The sequence below is a fragment of the Martes martes genome, assembly GCF_963455335.1.
Source record: "Martes martes genome assembly, chromosome: 2".
Taxonomy (NCBI): domain Eukaryota; kingdom Metazoa; phylum Chordata; class Mammalia; order Carnivora; family Mustelidae; genus Martes; species Martes martes.
Genome location: NC_137889.1, coordinates 2,873,223 through 2,891,257, shown reverse-complemented (window position 1 = coordinate 2,891,257; position 18,035 = coordinate 2,873,223). Strand labels below are relative to the sequence as shown.

Genomic DNA, 18,035 nt, shown 5'->3' with positions numbered 1-18,035 from the left:
TCTGCTGGAGTCTGATCCCAAACGAGCCTTCATCTTTTCTGTGGGATCTTCTGACTCAAGGCTTTGAGGTAGAAAGTTTGGGCACACACTGCATGGTTGGCCAGGACGAGGGGCCCAAAAGTGTGGCTTTGGTGTGATGCAGTACGTCTTAGAAGCTTCTGGGAGAGGGAGTGTTTGGAAGGAATTTAAACTGGAAATGAAGAGCAAATATGTCTGGAAAAAAGTATATAAAAATTAGCATTCTAGAACCTGGATCAGAATTTAAGGAATGATGAAATTGAAGAGGCAGAGAATCTTAAGGAAAAACTACTCAAACAGTATTAGATGTGACACCGTCATGTCCGTGTATGAAGCACTGGGCTTAGAATGGGTAATAAACTTAGTGTAAAGGTGTTTAAGTCAGTAGATATGCTTTCACCATTACCACTGAGACTTGAAAGTTTAATTCATAATATAGGCCTGCCTATAATACCTTGGAGGTATTGTGGATTTGGTTCCAGACCACCACGATAAAGCAAATATCACAATAAAATGATCCAATGATTGTTTTGGTTTCCAGTGCATGTAGAAGTTGTGTTTACACTGTACCATAGCCTATTCATGTACAACAGCATTGTCTAAAAAAGTATATACCTTAATTTAAAAATACTTATCTGCTCAAAAATTCTCACTACCGCCTGAGCTTTCAGTGACTTGTCATCTTTTTGCTCGTGAGGGCCTTGCCTCGCTGCTGCTGGCTGCTGGCTGATCAGGGTGTGGATGCTGAAGTCGGGACGGCTGCGGCAATTTCTTAAAATAAGAACATTGGCGTTTGCTGCATTGAAGGACTCTTCCTTTCACAGTGTGTCTGTAGCGTAAAATACTGTTTGATAGACTTTACCCCCTGTAGAACTTCATTCAAACCAGAGTCAGACCTTCAAACCCTGCTGCTGCTTTATCAGCTAAGTTTACAGAATGTTCTAAATCCTTGATCATCATTTCAACAGTCCCAGCATCTTCACCAGGAATGGGTTCCATCTCAAGAACCCACTTTCTGTGCTCCTGCACAAGCAGCAGCTCCTCGTCTGTTCGAGTGTGACCCCGAGAGCGCAGCGGTGCAGTCCCGTCTGCAGGCTCCTCTTCTGACGCCCATTCTCTGGCCCCTTCCGCCCCATCTGTGGTTCCCCCCTCCACCAAGTCTCGGACCCTCAAAGTCATCCATGCGGGTTGGACTCCCTTCTTCCGAACTCGTCTTTGTGTTGATGTTCTGATCTCTTCCCACGAATCACAGATGTTCTCAGTGGCATCTAGAATGATGAATCGTTTCTGGGAGGTTTTTACTTTGCCCAGATCCATGAGAGGAATCACCATCTACGGCAGCTGTAACCTTAGGAAATGCATTCCTTCAGGAAGAAGACTTGAACGTTGAAATGACTCCTTGATCATGGGCTGCAGGATGGACGCTGCATTAGCGGCATGAAAACCACGTTACTCTCATGGTCCGTCTCCATCAGAGCTCTCGGGTGACCGGGTGCATTGTCAGCGAGCAGCAGTATTTTGAAAGAAATCTTGTTCTCTGAGCATGTGGCCCCAACGGTGGGTTTACCGTATTCAGTAAACCGAGTTGTAGACAGACGTACCGTCATCCAGGCCGTGTCGTTCCATTTGTAGGGCCCAGGCAGAGTAGATCGAGCGCGATGCTGAAGGGCCCTAGGATTTTCAGAATGGGACGTGGGCACTGGCTTCCACTTAGAGTCACCGGCCGCACCAGCCCCTCACGGGGGAGCCAGCCTGGCCTCTGCAGCTTTGAAGCCGGGCGTTGACGTCCCTCTGGCTGTGACAGTCCTCGACGGCGTCGTCTCCCGGCAGAAGGCTGTTTGGTCTACACCGGCAGTCCGCTGTCGAGTGCAGCCGCCTTCCTGCGTTCTCTGAGCTGGATCTTCTGGGTGACTTGCTGCGGCGTCTCCGTGGGCACCTGCGGCGTCGCCTCGTCCTTCATGTCCCGGCGACGGCTGCTTCCCTTAATCCCACCAGCCGACCTCCACGGGCTTCAGACTCTCCCTGTGCAGCTCCCCCGCCTGCCTCGGCCTTCACAGAGCTGAGAGTTCGGGCCTGGGTCTGGATCAGGCCTTGGCTTCAGGGAAAATCGTGGCTGCTCTATTCTTCTGTCCAGATCACTCAGATTTTCCGTATAAGCAATAGTAAGGCTGTTTCACGTTATTACTATTATTTGTGCGCTCCTTGGGGTAGCCCTTTCAGTTTTCTTCAAGGATTTTCATTTCATTCACAATTTGGCCAACTGTTCAGCACAAGAGGCCTCACTTTTGGCCCGTCGAGGCTTTCCTCGCGTCTTCCTCAGTAAGCGTAATCATCTCTAGGTTTTGATTCAAAGTGAGAGACATGTGACTCTTTCACTCACACTCTTGGAGCTCATCGCAGAGTTATTATTAGGCTGATTTTAATATTGCTGTACCTGAGGGAGCAGGGCGGCTGGAGGAGAGGTTGCACGACGGGAGGATGGCTGGTCAGAACACACGCGTGTCAGTGGAGTTCACCGTCTCACGTGGGCGTGGTCTGTCGTGCCGCAAACCAATGGCAAGACTAACAGCCAAGGGCACTGGTCACAGATCCCTCTAACAAATAGAACCTGAACGAAAAGCTTTGAAATATTGTCAGAATTGTTAAAATGAGACTTGGAGACATGAAGTGAGCAATTTCTTTTTTTTTTTAATGCTTTTATTTATTTATTTGAGAGAGAGAGAGAGAGAGGGAGGGAGGGAGAGCACAAGCAGGGGGAGCAGCAGAAGGAGGGGAGAAGCCGACTCCCGGCTGAGCAAGGAGCCTGAGCCCGATGCGGGGCTCGATTCCGGGACCCCGGGATCATGACCTGAGCTGGAGGCAGACACATAACCAGACGCCTGAAGTGAGTAGCAATGTCGGGTCGTCACAAACCTTCCTTCTGTAATCATGCAGTACCTGCAAAGCACAATGGAAGGAGAGGTGCCTGTGCGTGGGGCGCGGCCATGCAGCGCGTCTCTTTTCCCGAGTCATAGAATGTCGATGTGTAGCTAACATAGTGTAACTCAGGAAGAACGTACGTCCCTGGGACCCACAGAAACACAGCTGATGTCAACAGATAGGAGAACAGACGTAAAGTCAGCGCTGGAGGAAATTCTACAATGGTCAGACGGACCAAGCGAGTCCAGGCGCCAATCCTTAGTCTGGCACAGGAACGAGATAAACTAGCTAGAGAATACCACCATAGTCTAAAAATTACCTAGATGCCTTACTTGGTTATAATGGTCTGAATGATATTGTTTATTGATGATGAAAAATGTACAATGCATTTTTCAGTTTTATTGAATCTTCAACAGAATGTATGGGGAGTGCTTATCACTGCTATTTATAGATAAGAAATAACTTAGAACAATGAGGAATTTGTCCAACATTGTAAAATCAATAGTATCACAAACGGAATTTAAACCTAGGCAGTTCGACCATAGAACACAGACTTCTGAACATTAGGGAATTTACTAGTATATTTCAGCAAATATGATATATTATTTTGCCAATAATTGTATTCCTTGAAAGCAAGAAGAAATAAAAGAGGCCATGGGCTATGGGCTAATTCCGACCACTGAGGTAGGATTGTCTGGTCAATTAGAAGTAAAATGAGCCCAGGGACTAGAAGAGACCTCACCCCAAAGCACATGCCATCAAAGGGGTTTTCTGCCTTAGTTGATACACTTGGCTAACCTTGTCCATTCTCTGCTGCTTCCAGACCTCTTGCTTACCAGTCTTGCCAGTATTTTCTCACATTTCTTGTCATTTCAATTATTCCTTTGTCCCTTCCCATGGTGATGGATCTCCAGAAAATCTGGCTTTTTACCAAGCAGAACGACCTTACGTGACCTTCGGTTTCCTCTGGACCCTATGAGGGTAAATTGGACAGTCCTGGAGGGGAAATGACTTATAATGACAATGAAGGCAACCAGTAAGAATATTTTCCAAAACATCCAGAAAATAATTGATATAATCCCCTGGCTCCAACTTTAAAAAAGAGACATCCCCTCAACGAAACAACCCCCAAAACTCTGACTTCGAGAAACAAATCGCTCCAAGGAGGAGAAAATAGGAAACTGCCCAAAGAAGTACAGGCAGTTACACGAGACGTCCCGCAAGGAACTCAGTTTGCTGGCCATGCGACGCTCCGAGGGGTAGTGAGCAAATGCAGCGGGGTGAAGCTCACAGATGTGAAAGACGGCCCACCATGAGCAGGGAACAATAAAAAGATCCAGGACCATGAAAATAGAAGGACCATGGACAAGTCATGTTTGAAATAAGAACCAAATTCACTCATTGTGGTTGCTATCAAAATAGTGGATGGTCCAAGTAAGGTGGGAAGTTCAGCCAACTCTTCCGTCTGTCTTCCATGCACAAAAGTTAGAGCATGCTTTTATATTAGAAATCAGGATGCGAGCAAAGAAAGCAGTCTGTCCAAGAGCACGTGAGAGCTTCAGGGGAGTGGCTGAGAGGACCCGGGGGCGGTGGCTGAGTCACTGGCAGTGCCCCTGTGGGCCGTTAGTAAAAGGAAGTACTGTAGTTAGAGGAATGTCTCCTGTGGTGTTCACGGGAAAAGGAAGGAAGCAAGCTGGCAGAAACTGTGGATCTGTTAACTGGATGATGCACAGAGCTGATCATCGACTCTGTTGTTTGTAAGATCTTTGGTGATGCGTGTTTATGAAGAGCTAATACAGTTGTACAAAATAACAATTAAGCCTGGGTCCATCCTGGTCCGACATAGCTCTTGGATAGAAATACTCTTTAGAAATGGGGCTTCTAAATTCTCAGCAAGGTGTAGATCAAGATTTTCTATGATGACTCTTACAGTTGAGAAAGTGTAACATGGGCTGTGCATTGTCTTTTCACAGTTGCTGGGGGGGCGAGCCACAACGGTGTTGATCACTGGGTTGAAGTCATTGGAAGGTTTCTGGTAGTCTGGTGTTCTCCCTCATTCTAGACCATTCTAAGACTTTTGTTCGTATCTTGGGTCAGATCTAGGGGCATAATAATACTGGCTGTGAGAGTGAAAATACATAATTAACAGCCTATTCAGGATCTTTTCAATTTGAATGATAGATAATTCACATACAGAAATAATGGAATTAATGGAAAATTTCAGTCAAAGTGAAAAATAGATACCTTCTCATGTACATGACGGCAAGAAAATTAGGAAATCTTGGCACACAGGGAAGGACTTGGTGTTTTGGGTAACAGAAGGTTCATAGGTACCCAGGTGGCCCGGAGGCTGATGACCAGGCCTCATGAACAGGATCCGCCTCCTCTGTGTGTCTAGGAAGCCCACGTCCAGAACGATGGTTTCACTTCTGTGAAATAATTTAAGTGGGGACGAGCATTTGGCATGGTCCCGAGGTAAAGGGTCTGGTAGCTGTAAGAGTTGACGAATGTTTGAAAGACTCCCGATCATCAGTGTGGCAGAGAGAAAAGTTAGGAAGTAAATAACAGCTATTTTCAAATATTTTAAATGCTATTGAGTGAAGATGGATTAAACAAATTTTGGTTATTTTCTTTATTTATATGTATACACACACACACACACACACACACGCACACACTATGTGTCAGCCCTGATTGATGCCAACCATAAGGACCTGTACTGACATCTCTAAGTTTCAATCAGGCCTCAGTTGGTAGGGACAGGAGGGGAAAAAAAAAAAAAAAGGGAAAGACACAATAATAAAATTAATTAAATGCATCTACCAAAAGCAGGGACCAGGCTTGCTAATGCCATTAGTGATGTCTAGTTCCATCATTTGTTTGTGATAGCAAACACTGTGCAGAAAAATAGTTTTCAGACCCAATATAAGAAATACCTTCCCTTTAATTATTTGTTGACGTGTTAGTTCTGCCCCAGAATGCAAAGAAGAGTTGGGGCATTGCCGGCTTAGTAGGTTTTTGCATGGGATCCTGTAGCCTCTGAGCTTACCGGAGTCCCTGTGGCTGATGCTTGTTACTATAATGCAGAATACTTTGATGAGAGCATTTTTCCAAGCTGGGGGTGAGGTAGTTCATCGATTTTCATGGTTACCAGAAATGAGATGTTGCTTCTATTTCCTATGGAACATGGACCATACTTCCAGTTGTAGCCCTGTGGTTATTTCCAGGGATTTCCAGCAGGGAAGCCCGTGCCAGATTGCCCTGGTGATCCTCGCAGCAGCAGTGGCTAAGCACATGCACGGGCAGCACTTCCACAGCGTGAGGCCTGACACTCCACCTGCACGAGAGCTGCGTTTAAGGCGATGAAGGGTGATTTTCTTTGCCAAACATCCCAGGCCTGAACCATGCTGTGCTGGAGCCTGCTGGTCTGAATTCTCTGCCAGAACCCTTGAGACAGGCTCCCGTGAGGGGAACCCTTGAGACAGGCTCCCGTGAGGGGAACCCTTGAGACAGGCTCCCGTGAGGGGAACCCTTGAGACAGGCTCCCGTGAGGGGAGCTGGACGACTCTGTGTGCCGACATCATGACGGCTAGACTCCAGGCGAAGGGAGGCCCCCGGGCACCAGAGTATTTTTTTATAAAGTTTAGCCCACACTTAATTACCATTGTTGTATTACTACTGGGGTCTCCCCAGGCTCCGCAAATTACCAAGGACTTGTTCTAATTCACCATCTGTGCTGCGAGATGCTACGCATCTCCCTGGGCTGGAGAATTCAGCACCGAGAATACTGACCCCATGTCTACTCATCACATGCCTCGTAATCCATCAGGGAAGCCTGATGATCCCCATGCTCCCTTAATTATTTTCTTCTGTTTATCTTCCCTGTGGTAGTTTGCACTGAACCCAGCAGAGAGCACACAGACTAGATGAGGTGGTGCGTTTGTAATACAGGTCTCCTGCGGTAGAAACCGACATTAATCTTCTGATAACATTTACATGATTTAGATTATTTCACACATCATAACGCATCATCTCCCCCACTTTGCCACCGTTTTAATGTGTAGCATTTGAGATGTCAGTGATAGATGGAGATGTCTCTCCCACAGAAGAGCGTGATCTGTTTTTTGTATTAGATTGTTTTGCTAGTATTTGAAAGACGTTTGCCTTGCTATATTAGAGTGACCTGTGAGGAGATGAGTTCTTTGTACGTATAATGTCATGGTGACATTCATATGGGTAAAATGACTAGATGACATGATTCAAAATAATATTGTTAGACCACATTTTTTTCACAGTTCTTAGAGAACAAAATGGGAAAGTATTCTTCAAATGCCTGGTATTTTGTGATAGATCCATGTAAAATTTTTACAGCTGATTATGGGAATGCTTAGTTCCATTACAGCACAAGGATGGTATCAGAGCCAGAAGTTCATGCCCCCACCCCTGATCTTGGCTATACCATCTCCCACGTAAAATGTAGGCTGTAGGACACCAGGAAAGGGAAAGTGTTGGAAACAGCCCGTGCTGATCTTCACGTGTTACGTATGCGTCATCAGTGGCTGGGGGAGAAATGCCACGATACCCTCCCCAGCCACAAGCGCTTCTGTCTATATTTCTGAATATTTAACGATCCTCACTTAATTCCTCAGGAGATATGCCGTAGGATGTAAAGGTTAATAGGATGTAAGTCTTCTTTTTTCAAGAATTTATAATCAGAGGAAAAAGTAAGATAAATACCAGATACCTTTGATAAAATCTGAGATGAATGAATGGCCACAGAGAGAAGGTTAGGGCAGGAACGGGAGGGGCTGGTAGAGGAAGTGCCGGGGAGGAGGCCACACTGAGGGACGGGAGGAGTTTCCACACGCAGAGGGGAGTCAATTCATCCAAGGAACAAAGACGCAGAGCAGTGCAGGAGGTGACCTAGATGCCACAGGACGCTTGGTCTACCGGCACAGACCATGTCATGGGAAGCAGTCTTTGTGGTCACAGGGCCATGAGGGTGTGCCCTCATAGGCAGCACAGTCAAGGCAACGAGGCCATCCGCTCACACAGACACTGCCTCTAGGGGATGCTGGTGTGTGGAGCAAGACGCTGCTCTCAGAACTCACGATCTCACAGCGGCGCTAAATGGGCGAGAAAAATCACGTTTTTGCTCGCTGACGTCACAACACCACGAAACAGCAAAAAATCCAGAAGTATGGATATTGTAAATGCATGGTACTAGAAATAGACTCTCCTATGTCAGGGAAACCTAAAGTAAGGGGGATTTTTTTTTTAATTTTTAATTTTTTTTAACTTCTTTTCAGTGTACCAGAATTCATTGTTTAGGCACCACACCCAGTGCTCCATGCAATCCGTGCCCTCCATAATACCCACCACCTGGCTCCCCCAACTTCCTACCCTCCTCCCCTCCAAAACCCTCAGATTGTTTTTCAGAGTCCACAGTCTCTCATGGTTCGTCCCCCCCTCCGATTTCCTCCAACTCCCTTCTCCTCTCCATCTCCCCATGTCTTCCATGTTATTCCTTATGTTCCATAAATAAGTGAAACCATATGATAATTGACTTTCTCTGCTTGACTTATTTCACTCAGCATAATCTCTTCCAGTCCCATCCATGTTGATACAAAAGTTGTGTATTCATCCTTTCTGATGGAGACATCATACTCCATAGTGTATATGGACCACATCTTCCTTATCCATTCATCCGTTGAAGGGCATCTTGGTTCTTTCCACAGTTTGGCGACCGTGGCCGTTGCTGCTATAAACATTGAGATACAGATGGCCCTTCTTTTCACTCCATCTGTATCTTTGGGGTAAATACCCAGTAGTGCAATTGCAGGGTCATAGGGAAGCTCTATTTTTAGTTTCTTAAGGAATCTCCACACTGTTTTCCAAAGTGGCTGCACCAACTTGCATTCCTACCAACAGTGTAAGAAGGTTTCCCTTTCTCCACATCCTCTCCAACACACGTTGTGTCCTGTCTTGCTAATTTTGGCCATTCTAACTGGTGTAAGGTGGTCTTTCAATGTGGTTTTGATTTTGATCTCTCTGATGGCTAGTGATGATGAACATTTTTTCATGTGTCTGGTAGCCATTTGTATGTCTTCATTGGAAAAGTGTCTGTTCCTGTCTTCTGCCCATTTTTTCAACATGATTATCTGTTTTGTGTGTGTTGAGTTTGAGGAGTTCTTTATAGATCCTGGATATCAGCCTTTTGTCTGTATTATTATTTGTGAATGTCTCCTCCCATTCCATGGGTTGCCTCTTTGTTTTGTTGACTGTTTCCTTTGCTGTGCAGAAGCTTTTGATCTTGATGAAGTCCCAAAAATTCATTTTCGCTTTTGTTTCCTTTGCCTTTGGAGACATATCTTGAAAGAAGTTCCTGTGGTTGATACCGACAAGGTTACTGCCTACGTTCTCCTCTAGGATTCTGATGGATTCCTGCCTCACGTTGAGGTCTTTTATCCATTTTGAGTCTATCTTTGTGAATGGTGTAAGTGAATGGTCGAGTTTCATTCTTCTACATATAGCTGTCCAATTTTCCCAGCACCATTTATTGAAGAGACTGTCTTTTTTCCACTGCATATTTTTTCCTGCTTTGTCAAAGATTTAAAATAAGGAATATCTTTGAGGTGCACATAAATGGGCAGTAATTCCTTTAGGGTTTAGAGGCAGAGGGCAGATTTGGGCTAAGTTGGGAGGAGTGCATAGATGTATTATAGACAGACAAGTTTGGGAAGGAAATTTAAGGCATAGTGGGAAGTGATAGAGTGATTATTTGGAGAATACACAAAAAGGGACGGATGAAGAATTTCTGAAAGCCCCAGAACCTACCCAAATCCTGAAATTTTATTTACATTAGGTATGGCTTAAAATGATTGCCCTTGACTAAGATGTGTCAACAAAGATTTGATGCATGTGTATTTTGTGGTACGTGGTGGACACTCCTTTGATGTACTAATGCACAAAGTGCTCTTTGGCCCATGCAAGTGCCATACTGGGTCACCACCGGAAATATGTTTGTGCTGTCCCAGGTGCCACATGTTCTCTGACTCAGGCAAAGTTGCTGAGCACTGCCCCTAGAAGTCACACTTGCAGAAGATAAGAATTTCATCTGCCAGTATTCAGATGTGTTCCTTTAATATGTACAGATCTGAAGATTTAAATGCTTCCATCCAGTGATGTTTAATGCCAGCTGGTTTTCCCTGCATTTAAGAGGATCTGAGCCATCTGACATTTTGTGACTGCTAATACTCAAGAAGAGCTTGTAAACGGGCTTTGGAATTCACTGTCAAATAACCTTGCCCTTCGCCCAAAGCCAGTGTTAGTACACAGAATGGACAGAATGAAACAAATTGCGTGTCTAATTCTCAAAGAATTAGATTAGGTACTGGCCATTTATAATGATTATTTTATTTTCAGCAGTGAGTACCAGTAATCACAAAACAAATGCAAAGGTTGAATATTTGGTTTGTAGATTTTCAAAAAATGTATACCTGTATTCCGTTTTAATCCCCAGGTCAATATTAGCATTAGTACAGATATAAGCCGACACAGAGAAAAGGTGACCTTACAGTAGTGAGCTCAAAGTATGGGGGGCAGGGGAATTGTGTGTGCGTGTGTGTGAATGTGACCCCATGGGAGGAGAGTGATCCAGCTTAGTTCCTGCTAACAGCATGATTCCACACCAAAGGATGCAGGGCTCCAGGTCTGTGCACGGCACACCTGTAGGGCACGCCTGTACCATGGAAGATATCGTGTCCAACATTTCTTTTTCCTTTTCTGTTTTTAGAGAGAGAGAGAAACAGAAAGAGTGGGGTCAGGGGTGGAGAGGCAGAAGGAGAGGGAGAGAGAGATTTCCAAACAGACTCCGTGCCCAGTGCAGAGCCTCACCTGGGGCTCAGTCTCACAATCTGGAGATCACGACCGGAACCGAAATCGGGAGTCAGTCCTTTAGCCACCTGAGCCACCCAGGCTCCCCTAGTGTCCAACATTTCTACTGGCAGAGTGGGTTTCTATGGAATAAACGAAAACATGGAACTTTGTTAAATTTCCAAATCCCAGAATTCATTTATAAAATCCCACGAGCGTGTGTAATTGTGGAAGATCTAACATACCTCACTTGGAAGGACCCCAAAGTTGGAAGTGTTCAGCTTCTGCCTGTGTTGTGATATTAAGGTCAATCTGCCCTCTGACACCCAATACCCAGGGTCCGTCAGTCAGAGAAGCCCCGTGTGTTTCTGGGAGGTTGTTTTCAGGAGGTTACAGGTTGAGAAACGGATCGTGCCACATGGTGAGAAGCTAAGCAGTGCTCACAGCCTCTGTCTGGAGACGGCTCCTGCTCCAACATAGAGCTCCACATCCACATTCCAGAGAGCGGGGTGGAATCCTTGCCCACGCGGAAGGGACCCGGTTCGTTCACCAGGGAGTCTTCAGAAGATCCACTCTGCCGGGAACAAGCTCAGGAAATCACCTCCATCCTCTCAGAAATCTTGGACAAGACCTGCTAAAATGTGGAATTTAGATGGACTTGAAATACCTGTTTGGGGGATGGGGGAAGGGTTCCTGCTGCAGGCTCCAGGGTCGTGTGTCGAACCTCCCTTATTGACCTGCACGGTCCCCACGTGCTGGCCCCTGAGATGTCAGACAGCAACCTGGGCTCCCGGGGAGTGTGGCCACTTCCCAGCCATGGAGTCCTACCTCTGCCCCAGTTTGTAGGGAACATTGACCCAGGGGGACACCAGGAAGCAAAGCCAGCCCCTCTGATGGCAAGGCATTCCTGTCCCTGCCTTGTGTGCTCTGACATCAACTGGGCAGCTTTCAGTCAACTTTGCTCCAGTCTGTTTTAGTTAAATTTGGCAGATTTCATCCCTCCTAACCCAACTTTAGAGAAGGATTATAAAAAGCAATTCTTTTTGATATTAGGGCATCTAACCAAAATATATCTATATTAACAGTTTATACATGAAAACAGCAATGCGGCTCTCATTCTATAGAGAGCAGCACGCACTTCTGAGTCAGTGATTGTCCCAGCTCGTGGTGAAAAGCGATCGGCTGGTAAACAAGGGGAAACATCCAGATTCCTCTGACCCGGCTCACTCTTGGACAGAACAAATGGCATCTCACCGGTGTTGGGGTTTCGTGGACTTCCTTGTCCGTCGTTCCGTTTGTCTTTATAGACCAATTTGAATGACCTTTTTTATGGCACAGCCCATGGGGTACAGAGACACACCCGACCACAGAGCCGGCCGGTACCCAGTCTGGCACTGAATTCTTGATTCTACCGATGATTCAGAATCTGTTTGCAGAGCTGGTGAATCCCCCCTACAGACACCTAGTGTGCGCGTGGTGAAAAGGCGGACGTCCAGAAACGCGGCAGAAGTGGAGATGCTGCTCCACATTCGAAGTGGAAGGAAATTTGGTCGTTCGTTTAGGCTGTGTCCCTAAACCTGTCTCTCTTCTGAATTAAAAATCTCATGGAATTGCTGTTTTCTTAGCATTCTCCTCCCTCCTCAGCCTGCTGCCAGTCGGTGGCATCGGGGTCAGCTTAGTGGCCGATTACCAGACTCGTTAGTAGGACCGACATAAAACAAAGCCAGCTCACGCTCGTCTCTCCCAGCGTCTTCTGTCGACGCGTCCCTGAAAGCAGTTCCGACCGGCACTTCTCAAGAACTGACGTGTGATTACTGGCCACAGAATTGTCTGTTAAAAAAAAAAAAAGTTCCATGATCCGTGTTTAAACTGAAGCCAAATGTAAACAAAATACAAAGGGATGAAGAAAAACACTGGAAAACATGGAACCTTGGGGTCATGGCATGGGGCTTGCTGTATAATCACATGGTCTAAATGAGTCGATGTTTTCATCTGAAACACGTAGGGCTGCCCTCATTCCAATTACGTGTTATATTTTGCTGTTGGTAGATTTTCTTATCCTTTGCTCTTGTTTATACTTCATGGACCTGCGATAACTAAACTCATCCAAATCGTGGCAGGCGCATGGAGTCAAGTATGGTGCGCACGGCTCGTAAGCTGAGAAGGGCAGAAGAGGATACCCTTGTAGTAAACGGACCATTTGGCTGTATAACTCCATATTCTTCATACTTGAACAGAGACTAAAACGTAAATAAAATTTCTCATTTCAGCAACTAGACTGCCTTCCCATCATCTTTACCTGGCTAACGAACGGACATCGTTGGGCCTTAAACGTTGACTGCTTCCGGCTTTCCGTCCCATGTGCACTAGTGGCGACGTGTCCCTCCCTGACCGCAGCCCACAAAGTGCTCATGACCTTAGGCCTTTCCATAGTCTGTCCCGACTCTCTTTTTCACTCTCTGTATGGATGTCTCTTACTGTCTGTGGTTGTATCCTCTGTGTAATCTCAAGCCCAAGAACCTTGCTCGCTGGTAGGAAATGGTTATGAAATTATTGTCAAGTAAGTGGAAATCGCCTAGCAGACAACGGATTTGGATACACGTTGACAGTGGAAAGGACATCACTATCAACTGTGAGGTTGCTTCATTTCTATTCGCTGGCACGAGTATTCGATGAGTGACTCATACCGTGAAGCCACTGGACAGAGCATGAAGGCAGTTACAAAGCATTCCATGGTGGATACAGAAACACACTTTCCACAGAGTGTGTAGAACAAAACTGGAGCTGCATCAAGGTTAAAAGAACTCACAAAGGATTTAGCACAATATTATCATAAAATCATGGAATCTTAACACGTAAAAGAGACTTCCGAGTATGCTGAGTTCAAATTCTACTTAGAGTTTTTTTTTTCCCATACAACATTTTTACATAATGTTGGCATTTCTTGTTAAATATTCTAAGTGAAATTGTGTGAATATTGTATATTTGCGGATAGCCTAGAATTGGTTCATGACTTTGAATGTTTTAAAATGGAACTCGGTATAGGGCTGGAATATCATAGAAGGGAAAATCAGATTGGTCTGTCTTAGCTTTGAATCAGGCTGTCACCTCGTCTACATTCATTCAAATCAGAAGGCAGAATTAGCAGGAGACGTGGTTGATTCTCCCCTCAGGCCCTGAGCTGAAATGAAGAGTTTCGGAAGGCATCCTCTCTTTTCTTTTGGTTTTGAAGCCCAGTTCCTCAGAGAACTGAAATGACCAGGTGTCTGGGAAGAGTTGCTGTTAGGAATTGCTGTTTCCACACATGGCTGTCAACCCTTTGATTTCAAAAGTAGACGGGCACCTCCTTGACTTCTAAGAGTAGCTCTATGCCAGGCTTTCAAAAGACAGTGCAGCCTCAACTATGTGGTCTTAGTAAAAAATACAGTGGAAAAGGCAATGTTTTTGAAGGTTTAAAGGTGAGTGTAGCCAGGGGGATTGTCCAAATCAAGGTGAGCAGATACTATGAACGATGGGGGCTTTCCATCGCAATGTACCCTTTCCATCATCCAGTCGCCATGGGGTCCACGTCCGCTTCTCCTGGAGTGGTGTCAGGCTTCAGAAGTAACCCCAGGGTACATGCGTGATCTAGAACAATAGCCGGGAGTCAGGTGGCCCCCTCTCTCTTGAAGATGGAACTGTGTTGTTTGGTGCACATTTCTAGAAAGCAGATATTTTACTGGTCACCTCACCATGACTGCGTTCCTCCCAGTCCGTGCAAGCCTATGTGCTGTCCCTCTGGCTGCCTTTCTCATCACTGTCACTGGGTTTGGAAATCAGCCCCATCCCTCTACCCAACAGTGTGCATGCTGTGCGTGTGACAGCCTCTGGATGGGGGAGGGCTTTGGAGCCAAGGCCAGTGTTCTGTGGTAACCCTCACCACGTCGGAGTCTCATTCTCCAACCCACAGAGCATATTCTTCCTCCTCTCAGTTCTCTGCATGCATCAAGTCTCCGTTTGGAAGAGGTGATCTGGACTCTTGCCAGAATCGACTCAATTGATCTGGCCAAGTGGAAAGCCTCTGTCAAGGCTATTAAAGAACCAACCAAAGCTAGCATGACTTCTTTGACCTGACCTCTTGCAAACGTTGTTCAAGCAGGAAAGCCTAGCCATCGATCTGGTTTTCTTCCTCTCTGCTCTGCAAAGTCACCTTGCCGATAATAAACTTAGCTCAAAGCCCAGGAGAACACAGTGCTGCTGAACGCTGTCTTAAGCAGAAATATAGATTATTATTTTAAATTCTTCCAGAATGGTGAAGTTAACTCCAATCGTTGCGTGGCAACAACTTCCAACTTTCTCAGTCTCGGGGTGGCGGAGTAGGTTGTCTGTTTTATGTAAACCTTTGACAGCTGTGTGCTCTATTTGGGAAGTAAATGGCCAAGGGAAGTCTACAGCAAACTACTCTCCATGTACTGCAACCTGTGTCATGCCCTGCCCTGTAAGCTTTGAGGTTTGGACGGGCCATTAGGAACTGGTGGTGAATGACTTTCTCCTCTTGTCTGCCCTAAGCCCGTGTGTAACATGGGTCATGTCGGGTACTCCCAACGCTTCATATTTTGTTGACCAGTAAGATACTCTCTCCATAGGAGAGGAAGGGAGAGGCTGGGAGGGGAAGGGAAGGGAGACAGGTGAAGAGGAAGGAGGACAGAACAGAAGGACAGGGAAGAACTTGGAAAGGAGAATGGAGAGACTGACAGAAACACCTCGCCCTGCCCGTCCACGTTGCCTCTGTGCCACGTAGCACCTTGTGGTTCTTGAAGGGGAAAAAATGGTGAAGGACGCTAGATTAGAATGGAAAGGCAGACTGTGTTCTGGACCACTACCACAGGGTCAGAGTCACAGTGGATTTTCCAGTGGAGGGCAGTAACGCACCTCAGCTCTTAACGTTGCCTGGGGAGTGATGGTTACAGCCAAGGAGAGCTGGGGTCCCGGATGGGAAATCTCCAGCAGGAAATGTCAGGGGTAAGGGTTCTGGCTAACATGACCTAGCAGGACCTTGCTGAAGTCAGGGCGAGTGAGCAGACCTCACCTGGGGGTTGGAGGGGGATGGGGAGGGAGCCCATCAGTTACGGAGGGTGGGGGCTTCTTAGTAACCTGACTCAGCGGAGTTTTTGCTAGAACTCGATTTTCCAGGATGGGGCATGGATAGACCTATGAGAAGGCTGAGGACCTGGGCAAAAGTTGAGTCAAGCCAAGAATCTCCATCACCATTCCAACCTTCTCTCACAAAGAACTGAATATCCCTTTACTTCCTTCTCCACATGGTTGCTGTCTGTTGTTGAAGCTTATCTGACACCACGTTCGCCAAGTAATCATCTTCTTAGAGTTCAGATTCCTTCCCCTCCGTGCCTTTCTCCTCCCTTTAAGTGTGAATGTCCGCCCCTGTCTCATCGTCCCACCTTCTCTGTTCCCACTATGTGCACGGTTCATCCTCAAGCCTAGGCACCTTGGGCTTCAGTAACATCTACGGTCCCGCTTCCCCTAAGCCTACCCTGTCTTCAGGCTCCCTTCCTTCCCTGTGTGCTAGACTCTTCTTTCAACCGCTCACAGGCCAGTTCCACCTCGACGCTGGTTCTAACCTAAGCAGGAGCACATGTTTGAAACCAAGCATAGTTTCTGGTGTTCATCTTGCCTTTGAAATTTCACAAATAGTTTAACAATCCACTGTCTGACACTGAAATCCTTAGCATCCTTCTCCTGACCTTCCACGTTTAATAGGCTACGAAACTGATCCATATTAACCCCTCTCTTCCCCTTTTATGGCTTTTATTTGGAAATACCATAACAAGACAAATGACATAAAATCTCAGTAAGAAACAGAAGTAAAATAAATGCATGAGGAAACTGTAATTGGAGAAACCATAATTGGGGGAATAATTTCATTAGCAGCTCATATTTGTTAGCAATTTCATTATTTGAAATATCAGTCGCTACCCATGATTGTTGAGAAAAAAATGAATAATTTCAAAGAAAAAAATTTTATCAAACAAAAATAAATGTAAATGGGAGAAATTCCAATAAATTAGGCACTCAGTGATGTTATTCACTTACCAATAAAGGTAAACAAACTGTGAATGCAGTACTTTCCTAAAAGACAAAATCCCCAAAATGTGTTTATTGGTTTTACTTGTGTTTGTAGCCGGCCACTGCGGCTCCCCGGATCCGATTGTGAATGGTCACATCAGCGGGGACGGCTTCAGTTACAGGGACACTGTGGTTTATCAATGCAATCCTGGCTTCAGGCTGGTGGGGACGTCGGTTCGGATATGCCTGCAAGACCACAAGTGGTCAGGACAGACCCCGGTCTGCGTCCGTAAGTATGCTGGGAACCAGTTCAGCAGGTGCTTCCTTCAGTGACGTTTTCTCTCGGTGTGACGTAATACCACACACATGTACAACCTCCGGAGGGAACGAGAGTGGAGAAGCGTCCCTCTCACCTGTGCTGAGAGAGATGCTATGGGCACGGCTTCCCTCTTCTGTCCCATCCACTTCCCAGTTCGCTTTCCTTTTTGTGTCTCCAGACCGCTGTGCACAGTGGATGTGCTCCCTAACTCTTCGCAAACAGATCCCAGGACGAGTGATGTCATGCACTCATTTTCCTGATTTTATCCCAGGATCAACCAGGTGGAAATAGAAGCTAATTATGGGAGGCAGAGACGCTGAGTCTGTCTGCGGGTTGGCTTTGCCGAGTCCCCAGAATAGCCTCACGCCCTTCCCCTTCTGTGTTCTTTTCTATTTTTGTCATTGTTTCATCAAGAACACAGAGTTTGTAAGCAGTCCCTCCTTTAACAGAAAGAGGTAAAACTATTTAATGACTGTCTTCAAATTTTATACCATCCAAGGTAAATACGGACCTGTATTTTTAGAAGACGGTGTACTCTCCATTGCAACATTTATTTTAAGTCAATTGGGTTTTTTTCCTCTAGTATATTCTTTATTTTCCCGTGAATTAAACAAAGGAAATGTTGATATAGTTCCAGGATAATGACAGAAATTCTCTGGGATGGTGCCGTGGGGACTGTGCAGAGTTCAAGGGTGAAAGCTTTGCTTAGGAGAAAGAGCTGTTGACAAGATAAATGAGGAGGAAACCACCAGTTTTATGACTGTGATGTGTTTCTTTTGAAAGGGCCACAGAAGGATATGTTTGGGATTTGTATGGCTGTTATTTAGGGCGTGACATTAAT

At 45.9% G+C, this 18,035-nt stretch overlaps 1 protein-coding gene across 1 annotated transcript in view; it reads left to right on the top strand.

Annotated features, from left to right (window-relative positions):
- The window catches only part of CSMD1 (CUB and Sushi multiple domains 1), a gene marked incomplete at both ends in the record, with an annotated part of 1,981,616 nt that overhangs the window by 1,915,580 nt on the left and 48,001 nt on the right, over positions 1-18,035 (top strand). The window contains one exon of the mRNA XM_080796866.1: positions 16,991-17,164. Coding sequence (XP_080652992.1) covers positions 16,991-17,164 — 174 coding nt within the window. The remainder of the gene's footprint in view (positions 1-16,990; positions 17,165-18,035) is intronic.